Genomic DNA, 18666 nt, shown 5'->3' on the forward strand with positions numbered 1-18666 from the left:
GGAGAGATCTCGCGTTATTCACAATGTGAGGTCTCCCCTCCTCTCCCCCGGACTTTACGGTAAGTCTAGCTAAGGCCTCAGTGGAATGACATGCCTCCATCGCCTTCCAAGATACAGTGATGCAACCTTACCTTCTCCAGGTTCATCAACGCAGTCAGAACGTCGGTAGGCTTCCCTTGCAGGATCTCAGTGGGAAGCATGGTTTCCGAGATGTTGGCCCCGCGGATGTTTCGCAGGACAATCTCTTGTTCCTGCTCTATATTGAATCTGATGGACCTCACTTCTTGGATGATCCTGCAGGGATCACAGCCAAGAAGAAAGATGGATGGAGATTTCTTCCGTTCACCATATTCTCTGCCAGCAGGTAGCATCTCACACCTTGGCCAGCCTTTGGACATTTCACGTTGCGGAGTTGGGACTGAGACAGCGAAACTGATACAATGGGGGTGCAGAAGCACTTTCAACCCGAGGATCAAATTCCCTTTCAGAGGAGCTTTTGGGGATGGGTGACCCAAAGGCAAAAGGGGCAAAGCCAATAATACCAAAATTGCCAGCGTATTCAAGCTCTCCTGGCATTTTGGGGTCATTGATTACAGCCTGGGCTTTTACTGGCAGTCAGTAAAAAATGGAGATGCAGGTCCCTGTGAGCAACATCCAGCTTGCAAGTCAACTGAGTCCTGCCTTGGAGACTCTTTGTAATGGGTCAGGGTTTGGGCTGCAATTGCAATGTGTAACTGAGCAGCAGGGAAGGCCCCAGGCTCTGAGGATTCCCCTCTCCAGCCGTGTGTGAGCTATGGCAGGCGCGCCCAATCTTTTTTCGGTCACAGGGCAAATTTGGAATTTTTGAGAAAACTGGTGTGGCTGCTCTCGCAAAACGGCTGCCATAGGGGAGGGGCTTGCCCGTTATTAACCAGGAAACTGAGGGAGAGTATCTTGGAAGAGGGTTTGCCTGGCTGGAACCCTGAAGAGGAACGATGTTGCACCTGCAACATTTTGTTGCAGGTGCCATTCATCCAACCCTTGTCATCAGAGATTCCTAGAACAGACCAGTGTATTCCGTCTGAAGCACAAAAGGTAGAACCCCACAAAGCACCCTTCCTTTTCCTCTAGGCCTTTGAGGATTAGAGTCAGGACATATTTTGCATTGGGAAGTTATAACTGGGCCTGTTTGGATGGCATGCTAAGCGCTGATTAGGCCACCAACACTTTTGCAGCAAATGCTTAGTGATAGAATAACTGTATGGAAAGAAGGACAAGGCCCCTGTATCTTTAACAGTTGCATAGAAAAAGGGATTTCAGCAGATACCATTTATTTATTTATTTATTTATTACATTTCTATACCGCCCAATAGGCGGAGCTCTCTGGGCGGTTCACAATATGCATGCATATTGTGCATATGGACAGGGCTCCTGTATCTTTAACAGTTGTATAGAAAAGGGAATTTCAGCAGGTGTCATTTGTATGCATGCAGCACCTGGTGAAATTCCCTTTTCATCACAACCGTTAAAGCTGCTAGCATGACCAGATAGAAAAGAGGGCAGGGCTCTTGCAGCTTTAACTGTCGTGATGAAGAGGGAATGTCACCAGATGTTGCATGCATACAAATGACACCTGCTGAAATTCCCTTTTCTATACAACTGTTAAAGATACAGGAGCCCAGTCCTCCTTTTCATATAGCCTCCCTACTTAGTCAGTGTGTTTAAACTGTGCTTCTTGTTGTTGTTGTTGTTGTTGTTGTTGTTGTTGTTGTTGTTGTTGTTGTTATATTATTATACTTATTTGCATCCCGCCTTTTGCCCAATACTGGGCCTCAAGGTGGTTATGTAGCCACCATGGTTAGGAAGGAACGCTTCACACAACATGTTAAGACATAATGTTCAGCTCAGAATGCTTAACCACCGTGGTTTAGCATGTCATCTGAACAGGGTCACTTTCATGCTTCCACTGGTGGCTCCATTTCAGTGGGGCTGTGATTCCAATCAGTGTTTTTGTCCTTTATCCAGAACCCTAAAGGAGCTGTCCAAGGGGCCAAACCTATTTCAGGGATAGAGTTCAGGACCTTGGATAGCTCCTTTAGAGTTCTGGCTAGTTCTGACTAAAACCCAGAATGGATTCACAGCACCACTGACATGGGAGCCACCAGCCTCCGCTGCATGCCTCTCGCTCTAAGGAGAACAAGCAAAAAGGAGTGCTTGACTTACTGGTTCAGCTCATCCCGGATCACCCGGTATTCCTTGAGGTTCTCATGAATGGCTTCCAGGACAACGCAGAGCTCTTCACACGTGGCGTCATTCAGGTTGCCCAGATTACCATAGCTGAGCAGTTCCTGACGATGGGTCATGGGTGTGATATGCATGACCTCTTTCAAGTGCACAGGTTCTTGCAGACCAGGTGGGTAATCATCATCCGTGCCGTCCTGCTCAGGGACAAATACAATTAGGAGGGGCCCAGTGTGAGTCTCATAAAACGGCAGAGACCACCGTTGGCCACGGCACAGGCTCTGAACAACAGGCCTGGCCACGGACATTCCCTGCTCAAGCTAAACCCCACCACTTGAGAAGCCTGAGGCGAGGGACAACCACCGCCTTTCTCCAAACTATGTGGAGAAAGGGGTTAAATTGGAAGGATTTAAGTAATAAGTCAAAGCGCTGTGAATTATATGTGCTGATGGTGATTTCCAAAATTTCAAGTCTTAATTTTGGTTCATCCCATTTGCCCATCAGTGTGAGAATGTTGCTTTTAAAGGTTTGCACACACACACACACACAAAATCCTATGCCCTATTCCCATTGGCCTCCAATCCAATGGAGCATCCACTAATGTTCCCAAACATTCACAGGGGCCAGAGATTCCGCTTTGTCAATGACATGCTTTTTGAGAAAGCTGTGCATTTTTCCGCGGGGGTGGCTCTGTGCCTTCTTTTGCAGAGGACAGTCCTCTCTTCGTAGGCCTGTCCTGTCCAACTCTAGTTTCAAGATAAAGAACCAGAATTACTGTTGCCTGACACGGATCACCTGGTGACAACCTTCTGCATTACGGTGAGCTGTACTGTATTTCTAGTTAAATTATAATCATTATGTATACATTTGCACGGAGTCATCTAAATTAGCACATGCAGTTTTTATGTACATCACTGTACTCTTTTTGGGTGGTGGATGCATTTCTCTTCTTCCTTTTTTGCTTTTGGGTGCAGACAATTTATAAGTGACCACCCTATTTTTCTCCCATTTTGCACCCCTCTTCCGCCCTTGAATCAATAACTCACATCCAGTCCAGCATAGGCCGATGTGGAAGGGGCCTGAGCTTGCATCCGCTTCTCCTCATTATATGCCGTCATGGACTGCTCCAGGTTTGTTGTAATCACGGCTACAAGCAGATTTGCAAAGATGAAGCCCCCAAAGGTGATGAAGATGAAGAAGTAGATGGCGCCACCTATTTTCAGGGCAAGGCCTTCATTGCTGCAGAGAAACAAGAGATTCCAGTCAATCTTTGTGAACCGTCCAGAGAGCTTTGGCTATTGGGCAGCATAGAAATAAAGTAAATAACCATAAGAATAAGAACCTAAGAAGAGCCCTGCTGGATCAGGCCAAGGATCCACCTGGTCCAGCATTATGTTCACACAATGGCCAATCAGCTGTTGACCAGGAACCCACAAGCTGGACATGAATGCAACAGCACTCTCCCACCCATGTTCCCCAGCAACTGGTGTACATAGGCACATTGCCTCTGATACTCGAGGTAGCACATAGCCATCAGGACTAGTAGCCATGGATAGCCTTCTCCTCCAGGAATTTGCCCAACCCCCTGTAAAGCCATCCAAATGGGTGGTCATCACTACATCTTGTGGAAGTGAATTCCATATTTTAACTACGTGCTGTGTGATACCTTTTAGCCCCCCCCCATCTCATTCTACTTATTGGGAGCATTTGAAGCAGGGCCTCTGAAGAGAGTCTGAAGGGTCAGATAGATATGCAGGAGAAGGTGACTTCTGAATCAGCCCCTGTAGCTCTGGGGTGAGCAGGTTTTAGGCTTATTTATTTTTGGTTGTTTTATTGTGGTTTTAATTTTTGTGAACCACCCAGAGAGCTCCGGCTATTGGGTGGTATAAAAATGTAATAAATAAATAAATAAAAATAATACTAGGACTTGGGGTCATCCCATGAAGTGGGAGATTCAGGATAGGCAAAAGGAAGGACTTCTTCACACAGCACATAGTTAAAATATGGAATTATCTAATAATATAATAATAATAATTCATCCCACAGGGCGACCAAGACAGTTTCCGTTCCAAAACAAGGCCTGAAACCCGATTGAAATGGATCTAGATAATCCGTTTCATTCAAGAGTGCCTGGAGTTGTCCTGCAACCACCCGCTCAAGCACCTTGCCCAGGAAAGGGATATTAGCCACCGGCCTGTAGTTGTTAACATCCTCCGGGTCCAGATTAGGCTTCTTCAGGAGTGGTCTAATTACCGCCTCTTTTAAAGAGGCCAGCACCACTCCCTCTCTCAAGGAGGCATTCACAGCCTCCTGGACCCAGCCGGCGATCCCCTCTTTACTTGATGTAATGAGCCACGAAGGGCAAGGGTCAAGCACACAGGTGGTCGACCGGACTTGGCCAAGCACCTTGTCCACATCCTTGGGCCTCAATAACTGTGAGATCTCCTTTGTTTTTGTATTTTAGTAGAACCTCAAGGTCCAACCAAAGCTAGGGGCAAAAGAGTAGTGGGGGCTGGAAGTTGACATACGCTTAGAATGAAGGAACAGGGTACCTTTGAACATACGCTCAGCCAAGGAAGTTGCTTTTAGTACCAGAACTCAGTTCACAGTCAGGCTTGGCACAAGCCCTCCCACTGCCATGCCATGCCCCACCCTTTCCCTTCCTGCCAGCATGTTGTGCCCCTAACCCTTTACTGCATATCTTTCCCATATTGCATTCACCCCTTCCCTTCCCCACGTTGCGCCCCCCCTTCTCCTTCCTGCTGCCGGATCACCCTTCCCACGTTCCACCCCTCCCACCCCCATCCTGCATCACCTCCCCCACCCCTCACTTTTACCCCATTGTGCCACCCACCCCGTTTCCCCGATCTTTCCGGTCAAGCCAAATGGCTGAAAGAAGCCGCTAGTGTGGCTTTTCAGTGAACCTGCCAGGCTGAAATGCCTGGCTCTGAGACTGTCCTTCCTCAGACCTGGGCATGGGAGCCAGGCATGGGAACAGGAGAGACTGCCTGTTCAGTAGCTGAAGCAAAATGGATTTCTGCAGCAATATGTAGTACTGTGAGGATTTTAGCTAAGCTCAGAGGGAAGACGGAGGTCTGAGGGGGGTGGCAGATGATCTCAAGAGTCCCTGCTAATAATTTAAAAAGTGCTGAGGCTGCATCCCTGCGGTCTCTGGCTCCATTACACCACTGACCCGACCTTTCAGCCAAGCTGGCTCACAAAGCAGCCTATAAGAACCTGGGTTGGATCAAGGCTGACAGTGCCCTGCTAGGTGTGAGCTAAGTCCCATTCTATTCCATTAGGTTTACTTCCTAGGAAGTGTGTGTGTATGGGACTGCAGCTTAAGTTAATTGCATTTGATTCCCATTGCAGCCAATGGGATTCAAGTCAACTAACTTGTCATGGATTTCAATGGTGCCCAAGTCCAACTAACCTACAGAACAATCCTATACAAGTCTACTTAAAGTCTACTTTGCATCCAGTTCTGGGCTCCACAATTCAAGAAGGATGCAGACAAGCTGGAGCGTGTTCAGAGGAGGGCAACCAGGAAGATCAGGGGCCTGGAAACAAAGCCCTATGAAGAGAGACTGAAAGAACTGGGCATGTTTAGTCTGGAGAAGAGAAGATTGAGGGGAGACGTGATAGCACTCTTCAAATACTTAAAAGGTTGTCACACAGAGGAGGGCCAGGATCTCTTCTCGATCCTCCCAGAGTGCAGGACATAGAATAACGGGCTCAAGTTAAAGGAAGCCAGATTCCAGCTGGACATCAGAAAAAACTTCCTGACTGTTAGAGCAGTACGACAATGGAATCAGTTGCCTGGTGAGGTTGTGGCTTCTCCCACACTAGAGGCCTTCAAGAGGCAGCTGGACAACCATCTGTCAGGGATGCTTTAGGGTGGATTCCTGCATTGAGCAGGGGGTTGGACTCAATGGCCTTGTAGGCCCCTTCCAACTCTGCTATTCTATGATTCTATGATTCTATGAAAAGTTAGCCCCATTGATTTCACATTAGTAGATCACAGGATCGCTGCCTTCATATGGATCCCACCTGTTGGCCTCTTCTTGCTACTTGACATGAAATGGCTGTCCACTGTCATAGATTGGAACAGATATGTATGAAAACACTGACCACACAGAGGCCATGACAGTGAGGTAAATAGTCCTACCTGCCTAACATGCATCACATTCAGAACTTCATTATTTGTAACTTGTCTTCCTTCCTGTTTGGAACAAAGCTCCGGAGAATTTTATTTACTGTAGCCAAATGTGGGAAGCAATGTACTCACTCAAAGTCATCGTATATGTTAATCCACCCATCCTGAGTTATGCAGATGAAAAGGGAGTACAAAGCAGTCCCCAGATTCCCAAAATGCTTTGGGACGAGACTGCCAAAAAGTGTCACACCAAACACAGAGAAGACCTGCAGAAGGACAAATGAAAGATGGGGTGAAGCAAGTGAAGTTTGCAGGACCCACCCTAGTCCCCATCTGCCTTGGGAGAGGGCCTTTTCAGTGGTGGCCCAAAAATTATGGAATGATCTCCCTGATGAGGGTCTCCTGGCACCAACATTGTTATCTTTTCGGCGCCAGGTCAAGACTTTTCTCTTCTCCCAGGCATTTAACAGCATTTAACAACATATGCTAAGTTTATTTTTTGTTTTAATGGACCCCAGAACTGTTGTTGTTTAAATCAATACTGTTATTTTATACTGTTGTTTTTATATTTTTGATGGTTTTAAATTTTGTATACTTTTTACTGTTCACTGTTTTTAACTTTTGTAAACCACCCAGAGAGCTTCGGCTATGGGACAGTACATAAATTTAATAAATAAATAATTGATGGTCATCCTCAGTGTTTGAAAATGGCCAACACAATTCCCATGAAATACAAGGAGCTATCTCATCTAGCCCATTATCCAGGAGTGCCTTCCACATCAGCTGCTACTTCGATCCTTTAACTGGGAGATACAGGGATAGAACCTGGGACTTCTGTATACATGGCAGGAGAAACAAAGAAAGCCATAGAAGTGAGACCTGGAGGTGTAGAAGGTAGAGATGTCCATCACTTGGAAAAATGACCCTTTTGGGGCTCGATGGAGTTTTGCAGTAAGTTCGAATTGGTTTGCATTTGCAACACAAGCCACAGGTTTTCCCTTTTTTTGCATAATATTTTTTAGGGGTGTGCACGGACCCCCCACTCCGCTTCACTTTAAGATCCGCCATTTTCGGATCGGCCCGCTCCGCCCCGCCCCCACTCCGCCTGTGCCCACTCCACTCGGAGCTCCGGATCCGGATCGGAGCTCCGGTCCCCCCCCATAGGGGGGGTTACCGGGCCCTGCCGCCATCGCCGCCCATGCGGCGACGGCGGCAGAGCCCGGTAAGGAGGAGGGGGGCCTTACCTGCCTCCGTCCGTGGTCCGTCGCCGTCTTCAATTGAGCCCGTAGTTCCACCAGGAAGTCTGGGCCGCAAGTGCGGCCCAGACTTCCTGCTGGAACCACGGGCTCAATTGGAGACGCTGACGGACCACGGACGGAGGCAGGTAAGGGAGAGGAGGGTGGGGGGTGTTACCAGGCCCTGCCGCTGTCGCCGCATGGGCGACAGCGGCAGGGCCCGGTAAACCCCACTTACCTTTCCGGCGGAGCTCCGGATCGAGGCGAAGGATCCGCCTTCACCTCGATCCTCTTCGCCACACTCCGCCGGCCCCCCAATCCTCTTCGCCTCCGCCTTAAGGGCAGGCGAAGCCCCCCCGCTCCGCTACTGCTTCTCCAGTCCGATTAGAAGCGGAGCACATCCCTAATATTTTTGTATGTCAGGCCTCAATTTATGCATGTAGAGATGTGTGCCAATTGCAGCAGAGATTTGCGTAAATTTGTGTAATTCACTCAAGTGGCGTTCACATTTTGTGCAAATTCTGCCATAATTTGTGCAAATTACAAATACATGGAAAATCAGCTTATTTTCATCTGACCCATCTCACTGCACAGCAACTCAGGCCAGTTAGTGGCAAAGAGACTGAAGTTCAGAGGGAGGCAACCAACAAAAGCCCATTGAGCTCCACCCCCACCCCAAAACAGATTCCTCCAACATCCCTAGTAAAACGAAATGGAGATGGGAAAGATCCTGGTTCATTTCCAAGCACTGGAATTTGAAGTCATCTCACCAGCATGATGGCGAAAAGTAGGATCATAATGTTCGCCATGTCGGGGATGGATTGCAGGATCACCTGGATCATCCTTGCCAGGCCGCTCACCAAGGTACAAACTTGCACCAACCTCATGACTCTGGAAGGAACAGGAGGGGGGGGAATGTATATGTTTGTAAAGGGGGCAGATACCAGGGCAGCCACTTCCTAAGCTGCTATGGAGCACATCACCTCTTAAGAACATCAGAAGAGCCATGCTGGGTCAGACCAAGGGTCAATCTAGTCCAGCATTCTGTTCACACAGTGGCCAACCAGCTGTTGATCAGGAACCCACAAGCAGGACACGGTTGCAACATGGACCTCTCACCCATGTTCTCCAGCAAGAGGTGTATACCAGCTGCTGGGGAACATGAGTGGGATGGTGCTGTTGCACCATGTCCTGCTTGTTCATCCCTGGCCAATGGCTGGTTGGCCACTGTGTGAACAGAGTGCTAGACTAGATGGACCCTTGGTTTGATCCAGCATGGCTCTTCTGATGTTCTTATAGGGTTACTGCCTCTGGTACTGGAGATAGCACACAGTAATCAGAAGCCATTGATAGTCTTCTCTTCCAAGAACTCATCCAAACCCCTTTTAAAGCCATTCAAATTGGTGGCCATCATTGCATCTTGCAGTAGTGAATTCCATAGTTTAACTATGCACTGTGTGAAGAAGTCCGTCCTTTTATCTGTCCTGAATCTCCCACCCCTCAGCTTCATGGGATGACCCCTCTGGGTTCTAGCATTATGGGAGAAGGAGAAAAATGTCTCCCTATCCACATTCTCCCTACTCACATTCCCCGTCCACATGCCACATTCTCCACACCATGTGGAGGAAAGGATCCCACAGGAAGAAGAAACTCAGAAACCTCAGTGCGCGAGGGTTTGCTGCCCATCTGGTTCTGTGCTTTCATGCCCCAAGTTGGAAGAAGATGTAGTAAAAGAAAAAAAAGAAGCTTTTGAATTAAGATTGCAGCAATCAAACATTTGCCTGAGCTCCGCATGCACCCCAAACCATCTCCATCTTTTGCTTGCTGCCTTTACCTATTCCTGCACTCCAAAATTTAGCTTCTCCAGTCTCCCCAATTTGCTTGGGACCCTCCCTGCTCCCTTATCCCCTGTAAAGGATTCCCTCCAGATGCAAATAGCAGCTTGGAGGAGGGATTCCCATTGGGACCTCAGCAGGGCTGAACCACCTTCGATAGCTCCTTTAGAGTTTGGAAACCCAGAGCGGACGCACCACCCCACTGAGGCCATAGCTAGACCTAAGGTTTATCCCTGGATCGTCCAGGGGTCAAACCTATTCATCTAGGTGACACACAGGGGATCCAGTGCTCAGGCAGGGGCGAACCCTGGATGATCCCAGGATAAACCTTAGGTCTAGCTGTGGCCTGACATTAGAGCCACCAGTCTACACTGGTAGAGACATAGGTCAGGCCTGGCTGTCTGGCTCTCTAGAGTTCTATATTATTTACTCTAACCAGCAGTGATTCTTCAGGGTCGCAAGCCGAGGTCTTTCACACATCAGCCCTGTTCAGACAACACGCTAAACCATGATGATTAAGCTTTGTGAGCTAAACATCATGACTTTGCGTGTCATGTGAACTATTCGTAACCATGGTGGCTATATAACCACAGTTAAAATACATTCTCTAACTACTTGCTTCAAAAGGGTTAGCAACCTAACCATGGCTTAGTGTACTGTCTGAACAGGCCCATCATGTGCTGCTTGATTCTTTTTAACTGGAGAGAGCAGGGGTTGAATCTATTGCTTTCTGCTCGGAGTTAAGCCCCCGTCTCATCTTGCGATCAGCCTTTTGCTTAGTGGAGCACATCATGTGTGGAGTGTAGGCCTGGCTCACACCTCTTCAAGAACCTATGCAGCCATTCATCTTTTGGGAACAAAAGCACATTTGAGGGCACCAGTCTCCCCTTCCTACCTGAGCACGTAGAAAAGTGTCTTGTCATTCAGCGTGGGAACGATCAAGCCAATAAACAGAAAAAACACAATAGAAAAGTTGATGATATTCCAGCCATCCTGCATGGAAAGAAGGACTGTGAGAAATGCAGCTATTATCTCAAACTTAAAGCAGCTTGTCTGTCTTGGAATGTCGTTGGACTACAAATGTCCATCATCTCTGACCATAGGCCATACTTTAAAAGGGGGGCTTTACTCACAGAAGGTGCCTCCAACCCAATTTTCAGGGATTCCCCTCTCTGCCCACAGGTCACCCAATTCAGCAGGGCTTCCCTGACCCTCTGGGTAGCAGTTTCCTGAGGTTGTAGGCTGCCAAGTGCAGGAGAGAGTGAGGCGGTCCACTTGTACCAACCAAGGGCTTTGCTAGACCTACCTTAAAATCCAGGCGTGTGGAGGGGCGAGCCCGCGCTGCAACTAGCACAGGCTGTCGCTCTAATCCATATGTCAGACGTGACGGGCTAAAGGAAAGCCCCGTCACGTCCACCATTTTTTTAATTTTTAAAGGGCCAGGTGCACAGGAGCGCACGAGCGCCCAACGTAAGGGTTTTTTTAAAAAAAGGTTTCCCTGCTCCCCCTGCCCCCGATCTCCCCCACTGGCCACGATCTCCCCCCAGCTGCGATCTCTCCCCCTGCCCCATGTGTGGCTTCTCCCAGCTACGTGCAAGTAAGCCACATAGCCGGGAAAAGCCACGGAATGGGCTAGACCTTCCGCGGTCCCGGGCTCAGCCCAGGGCTGCAGAAATATCAGGCCAAAAGTGGACCCCGTTAACCCAGGGCAAGGGAGGGTTGACCCCTGCCTGACCCCGGGATCCCCTGTGCTTCATCTGGACACACAGGGGCGAGCCCGGGTATCAGTCCGGGCTAAAACCTGGTCTAGCAAAGCCCCAAGTTGCATGTGCCTTAATCTGGATCCAACCCAGTCTTGACCAAATAAACAATTTATTTAATTAAAAAAACAACTACATGCTGCTAAAATACTGTGCTCTGGTGAATTGTCACATCCCCAGTGTGCATGGAACATAGCGGGATGAACCTGCACAAAAAGTGCTATTTTTCCCAAATGGTAAGAAGTCAGTTCTAATTCTGAACATAGCTAGCAGGGGAAGAACTAGTGACAGGTAATGCTACAAGGCCTTGGTCCGGGGGCACTTTGGCAGCCTTCAACCCTGCTCCATCTGTCTCTTTGTGGAAACTTTGTGTCCCAAGCAAAATAAACTAAAATAAGTCTCAGGTGGGAAAGCAAAGAATTGCAATAGGGGTGGAGAAGGGTACAGTGGAAGGAGATAAGTTTCCACAACTCACTTCCTAATGGAGATCCAAAAATACTATTTGTATGCAAAGCAGATGATATTACGAGTGTTTCTGGGAATTTTCACGTGTGGGGGGAGAGGGGAGGTACAGTGAACAGCAATTTGTGGTTGTAATCCGCAGCCAACATTCAACTTCACAGACCCAACTGCATTCCCCTGAAACACCGACACACCAAGAGACAATACTGGTGTACACGGCAGATTTGTCTTACACTACTTTAACCCCTGCCCCCCCCCAAAAAAAAAAATCGGAATAATAACATTGGGCTACTTTGTGGGACTGGTGTAACCCACACTTTCTCAGTTACAACCCTTCTTCCTGAAATATGGGTATAATATAATTATTATGAACTTTATCTGCACACATCATTTTAAAAAATCTTTAAAATCAGGAATTTTTTTTTAAAAAAAGACCTGAGTTAGGAAGATCATGAACTCCTATCTTTGCTGCTACCTTTCTTTCTTTTTCTTTTTTTGGAAGACATGCTATTACCCAAACTTAGGTATACAAAACACCTGGATTTGTACATTGCTTTTTTAAAAGGTTGCAATTACTTGCTAACAAAGAAGACCCCCCAAAAGGCTTAACATACCCAGAAGGGTTAACACACCCCGATAGAGCGCATGGTAACCATTCATTGGACTTCATTCATTGACTAAAAATGTGGACTTCATTCATGGTAGACTTCATTCATTAAAGTCCGGTGTAGACTTCATTCATTGACTAAAAATGTTAAAAGGTGGAAGCAGGCTATTTTCTAACAAAATGAACTTGCAGAATAATGGCTGCTCATTTTGCCTCCTATCTCTGGTTCTACAAGGGAAACTTGGTTTTTTGTTTGTTTGTTTGTTTGTTTTGGAAAATTGGAATTTGGATATTATGGTTTATTAAGGAAGGGGACAACTGCATGCTCTTGTGCCTTCCTGATGATGCTCATGGATGCATTGTCACCAAGTTATGGCCTCTGTGGCTACTTAGGAACTCTAGAATTGGAAGGTGCAACACAAGAGACATGCATGGCTTTTTAAAGAGATTAACAAGGCATCCACAGTAATTCTCACCTTCCAGTACAACAAAAATCCATAATACCAGTTGAGAATGACCTCGCAGACGAGGAAAGCCAGGACAATGGTATCTATGGCAGAGAACAGCCCAAAATATTTCTGCAATGGAGAAGAAAAGAACAGAACAAGCTAGGCAATCTCCTAGAGGCCTTTGCATGCATCCTTATTTGTAATATAGTCCTGATCTTCATTGTAAGATGAATTCTGCACAGCTGCCCCCTAAATCATGCTGTGATGAATGCCTTGGTCTTTCAAGGACAGATGCCCAGGGCCAGCCCAAGACATTTTGCTGTCTCAGCAAAGAACAAGATGGCACCCCCTCCCATTCCATGTACAGAAGCCAAGAGGGTTGAGAGATGAATCTGTCTTCAACACTGATGTTGGGATAACATCCTCCACTGCACCTGGAGACATCAAGCTAACTAACTTAGGGAGTAGCAGAGCAGGCCTAATAATACACTGATTTCTCCTCCAATACCCCTTTCTGCCACCTCCCAGCATCTGCCACCTGAGGCAGCTGCTTCACTTTGCCTAATGGTAGGGCCGGCCCTGCAGATGCTTGTATGCAAACATGCAGTAAACAGGTGCCCAAGAGATACAGAGAAGAAGAAGAAACATAATAGTAAGGGACTACTGGGTCAAAATCAAAGGTTTGCTGGATCCCTTCTGCAGCAAATGGTCCAATAGCCCTGCCCCTGACTGGCATAGTAAATCAACCTCTTCTAATGCTGGCTCTGTTCGCACAGCGATGGTGATTGCATTGACAATTATGAAGGTGCCCAACAATATCTTGAAAGCCGGGTGGTGGAGGAACATTCCCATGCATGTCTTCGAGACAAACTCCTCCACGTCCCAGTCATCCTGTTGTGAGAGAGAAAGAAGAATTGTGGAGCTATCAGGTTAGACTGAAGGAACTCAACTGCTGCATCTATGTCTTCCTTTCTTTTGTAAGTTGGCTCCTCTCTGGTGCTTTGAGTTGGTTATGCTTAAGTGCATTGCCATGGATCAGTTGCCTGGCTTGCACTGGGCAAGTTGTTGCTTGGTCTCAGTACTCCCCATCTATAAAATGGGTCAATGTTTTCTAGATGCTTCATTCCTTGACCATATCATGCCTATACATGGCTGGATCTGAGGCTTGGCTCACTTTCCTGAGTTACCTGCTATGCCTTTGTTTGCATTCCCGTCTCTCAAATTTCTGACTTTGGGGGTAGTCGTAGCCTAAATGTTCCCCATCCACAAAATGGGCAAGTGTTGTTGTTTTTAGAATATCTAAAGCAGCAGTTTCTGCTGCTGAAACTCTCCCCACGTCCTGAGTTCGATCCCAGCGGAAGCTGGTTTCAGGCAGCCGGCTCAGGTCGACTCAGCCTTCCATCCTCCCGAGGTCGGTAAAATGAGTACCCAGTTAGCTGGGGGAAAGGTAATAATGGCCGGGGAAGGCAACGGCAAACCACCCCGCTATAAGGCCTGCCAAGAAAATGTCAGCGAAAGCTGGCGTCCCCCCAAGAGTCAGTAATGACTCAGTGCTTGCACGAGAGGTTCCTTTCCTTTTTTCTTCTAAACTAGAGCTCTGCACAAATGGCTTCCATCCTATTTGTGGGCAGAGAAAATTGGGAGAAAGAATTCACCCAATTTCTCCAGGGGGAAGAGAAATTCCCCAACAGTTTCTCATAGGTAGGGCTTGTCACTGGCAGGGCTTGTCACTCAGCTTCTTTTCATCCTTCGTAAAGGCTGTTGATTTTGTCTTTTCTGCTGAAACAATATCAATTGCGGCCACCACTTTGCATCCTGCACAATGCAGGTGGGAGGGACGCAGTTTTGTGCCTTGCTCCAGGGAAGAGCTGGAGCTAGCACTTAGCCCAAATCTGACCTCTAATTTCCTGAAAGTTTTCTTCCTCTATGGCCAAGACTTGTCATTCTACCTAATTCATAAGAAATTTTAAACTGTGATGGGGCAAGGGGTGCTGTGTGTATGTGTTTCATTCTATTACGCATCTCTCTTGCTCTGCAGCCTCCCAAGCTGCCTGCATTTCTTGACCTGAAAAATAGGGATGTGCTCCGCTTCTAATTGGACCGGCGAATTAGAAGCGGAGCGGGGGGCTTCGCCTGCCCTTAAGGCGGAAGCGAAGAGGATTGGGGGGCCGGCGGAGCGTGGCGAAGAGGATCGAGGTGAAGGCAGATCCTTCGCCTCGATCTGGAGCTCTGCCGGAAAGGTAAGTGGGGTTTACCGGGCCCTGCCGCTGTCGCTGTCGCCCATGCGGTGATAGCGGCAAGGCCTGGTAAGCCCCCCCCCCTCCTCTCCCTTACCTGCCTCCATCAGCGGTCCGTCGGCGTCTTCAATTGAGCCCGTGGTTGAACCAGGAAGTCTGGGCCGCTTGCGGCCCAGACTTCCTGGTTGAACCGCGGGCTCAATTGAAGACGCCAAAGGACTGCGGACGGAGGCAGGTAAGGCTCCCCCTCCCCCTTGGTCCCTTACCGGGCTCTGCCGCCGTCGCCACATGGGTGGTGATGGTGGCAGGGCCCGGTAAACCTCCCGCCCTCCTCTCCCGGCCTTACCTGGCACCACTCCCCTCCACTGTGGAGCTCCGATTTGGAGCTGGAGCTCCGCGGCGAAGAGGAACGGAGTATGGGCAGAGCGGCGCGGAGCGGGCCGACCCGAAATTTTCGGATCGGCCTGCGGGGCGGAGCGGGGGGTCCATGCACACCCCTACTGAAAAAGCTCTATAGGAGGAATTAGTTCACAATATCTTCTCTTGGGCTTTAGTTGAACGATGGGCAGGATCTACACTACTGCTTTAAAATGGTTTATAACCGTAGTGACAACTGTTGGGGCCCAGGGCACACTCCACATACAGTTTTCAAACCATTTCAAAGTGGTGTATCCTAATTGGTGTAGATCTGACCTTGGAAATGTGGGAAGCTGAGGAGGCTACAGGCTGCTAGAGAGATGGCTGAAGAGCATAAAACAGGATACTTGCACACACTTTTTGGTGTCGTGATTTTAAGCCCTCCCACTGAGATATGAAACAATAAAGAGGTCTGCTGTGCAGCCCACAGAGCTTTATTCAGCAAATAGACATCTCTTCACACCTGAAGGAAGTGTGAATCCTCTAAGTTTAATTATCCTCACAAAGCAAGGGAGTTGCCTATCAACTAAGTAGACATTCTCCTACTGTGACTGACAGGCTTTTACCAAGCCCCTCCCTCAGGGAGGGTCTTCAAGTTGTAACCTCTGGTGAGTGGCTAACATAGCAGATTGCCCCCCCCTCTCAATGCTGCTCACTTGACCCTGGGATCTGTCAATTCTGACATTCACTCCTCCACCGGCAAAGACTGAGTTCCCAGGGGAGGGTGATCTCTGAGCGTAGACCTCCTGCCTGAGAAGCTCTGGGGAAGATTACTCCTTGACTCCTGCACAGTCTTGGAGAATTTCCTCCACCACTTCCTATCTTAGCTCCTCCTCCTCCTCCTCCTCCTCCTCCTTTTCTTCTTCTAGCTCTGAGTCCAATTTGGTGTATACAACATGGAGACCAGGCTTGAGCCTAACCTAAGTAAGGTAATCACAAGAACCCCAAACCCAACCCATGAGAACTTCTCTGAAATTTCTCCATTGAATTTCTTTTCGAAAGCAATTTCTTCTCTAACAAATTGAATGAGAATGGTTCCCCCCCCCCCCCGAAAAAAGACCAATTTGGGAGAAATTTTCAGCACAACACTGTTCTAAATGTTTCACTCCTACTTCATCATAGGCTGCCTGTATGTGGAATATAGAATCTGGGGCCGAGCTGCTCTCTTTTGAGTTACACACAATTCATTCTTAGTTACGATGCAGAGCTAAAGTCTGGATTGTGTTCAGTCAAATGACGGTGGCGTCATGGTGGAACTTGGCAGCCAGGGACCTGCAAGTACGTACGAAAGCGGCACACTTTAATCAGGGGTGCTGAACCTCTTTCAGCCCAAGGGCCGAATTCAATTTCAGAAAAAGTCTCAGGGACTGCACTCCAGGAGTGAGTGGAGCCAAAGGCAAGGGGGCTATTGCTAGTAACTGAGCTGGTACAAAACAGGGCAGCATGTTTGTTAACAGGGACTGGCCAACGAGACCACATCACGCCAGTTCTTTCCCTGCTTCACTGGCTGCCAGTTCAGGTCCGGGCCTGATTCAAAGTGCTGGTATTAACATTTAAAGCCCTAAACGGCTTGGGAAGGAACACCTCCTCCCCTATGTACCTGCTCAGACCATAAGGTCATCCTCAGTGGTCTTTCTCCATGAACCCCTGCCAAAGGTAGTGAGGCAGGTGGCTACCAGGAGGAGGGCCTTCTCTGCTGTGGCACCCCAGCTGTGGAATGAGCTCCCTAGAGAGGTTTGCCTGGCACTTATATTATACTCTTTTCAGTGCTAGGTGAAGATCTTTTCATTCTCTCAGTATTTTAACAGTTTATCGTCTTAGTTTTTTAACTTCCCTGTTTTAAATCTGTATTTTAAATCTGTATTAACCTCTGCATTGCTGTTCCATTTTACCCTGGGTGAGGTTTTATATTGTACTTTTATACTGTGTTTTTATACTGTTGTTTGTTTTATACTTCGAACTGTCTCCATGGTTTTAATTTTTGTGAACTGCCCAGAGAGCTTCGGCTGTTGGGCAGTATAGAAATGCCATAAATAGAAGAGGCATTGGAAGAGGCATTTCAACCTCTTGGGGGAGGAGGGGCTGCAGAAAAGGTGGGTAACCGATAAACAGTGCAGGGGGGGATGAGGTTGGGGGGCATTGGAAGGAGTCATGGTCATCTGGGGAAGCCTGGAGGGCTGGATTGGGACCCTAAGATTTGGCCCACAGGCTTGAGGTTCAACACCTCTGCTTTAGATGGACAACCTTTTCTATGGGGTCTGACCCCACACGCCTAGTTTCACACTCTAACCACAGCCTCACCCTCATGATACGAACTGCACTTCTGTGCAGCACAAGAGAACATCTAAAACTATCTTGGCTACTCCCCCAGCAAAGGAAAGTTCAGAGCTGTGGACTAAGCCAAAGACAATGTGCAAACAAGATGCTCAGCCCTGGAAAGGAGAAGCATACCTGGACACAGGTGATGTCTTTGCAGTTGATCTCATTCTCAACTACTTCGTGTTCAGTTAGTGTCCGCCCAACTGCATCTGGTGACTGGGAGACATGAAAAAACAGGTGGACTTTTGGGCTCCAGCCAATAATAGTAACAATAATAACAATAACAATGTATTTGTCATCTGGGGGAATGTGAAAATTGCGGAAAGGGGAAGACCAGAAGGTGGAGTACAGTATACAGCTTCCAGCTGTGCAGCACATCTGTAATGGAGTAGGAGAAAGGAAGGATGGGAGAATGGAAGGGTGGGAGAAATGAAGGGTGGCTTGCTCCCCAAGGAGAAGGAAGGCAAGGCCCAGGGACTTCCTGAAGTTCTGAGAAACCATGATCTCACCACTGAGCTCTTGCGAGCAGTATCCATGGCTCTTGCAGTGTGGAGCCCACTACCTACAAAACTGTAGCACTGTGTTGCATTGTGCCATCAGTATTCTAACCTTGTGGAATCCTGTGAGCATGACATCACAGAAGGCAAGGCTCTCTCCTGTCGAGCAGTGATGGCGACCTTTCCCCCAACCTGGCCTCCTCCAGATGCAGATGGACTTCCAGCTCCCATCAACTCCCAGCCAGCATGACAAATGGTCAGGAATGCTGGGAGTTGTAGTCCCAAATGTCCAGAGGGCCTCTGGTTGGGGAAGGCTGGGCTGTAGAGTTGTGCAGTATGTAACTATATGGGGAGGGAAGAGAAGCTGGCAAGTAGCAAGAGCAGCGGAATGGTGAGAATAAGGAATGAATGGGGTGGTGGGGACGGTCCGTTGGCTGCAATGTTGGTGGGGCTAACCCCCAGGAGGCCCTGC

General features: G+C 48.2%; 1 protein-coding gene across 1 annotated transcript in view; it reads right to left on the reverse strand.

Moving 5' to 3' along the window:
- Positions 1-18233, reverse strand: part of LOC134408331 (cation channel sperm-associated protein 4-like) — a 42962-nt gene extending 24729 nt beyond the window's left edge. The window contains exons 1-10 of the mRNA XM_063140584.1: positions 18207-18233; positions 17830-17913; positions 13472-13615; positions 12752-12853; positions 10342-10439; positions 8382-8502; positions 6509-6642; positions 3267-3459; positions 2203-2417; positions 132-294 (exon numbers count right to left, since the gene is read on the reverse strand). Of these exons, the coding sequence (XP_062996654.1) occupies positions 132-294; positions 2203-2417; positions 3267-3459; positions 6509-6642; positions 8382-8502; positions 10342-10439; positions 12752-12853; positions 13472-13615; positions 17830-17913; positions 18207-18233 (1281 nt within the window). The remainder of the gene's footprint in view (positions 1-131; positions 295-2202; positions 2418-3266; positions 3460-6508; positions 6643-8381; positions 8503-10341; positions 10440-12751; positions 12854-13471; positions 13616-17829; positions 17914-18206) is intronic.
- Positions 18234-18666: the final 433 nt, after the last annotated feature.

This window comes from Elgaria multicarinata, chromosome 13, assembly GCF_023053635.1.
Source record: "Elgaria multicarinata webbii isolate HBS135686 ecotype San Diego chromosome 13, rElgMul1.1.pri, whole genome shotgun sequence".
NCBI lineage: Eukaryota > Metazoa > Chordata > Lepidosauria > Squamata > Anguidae > Elgaria > Elgaria multicarinata.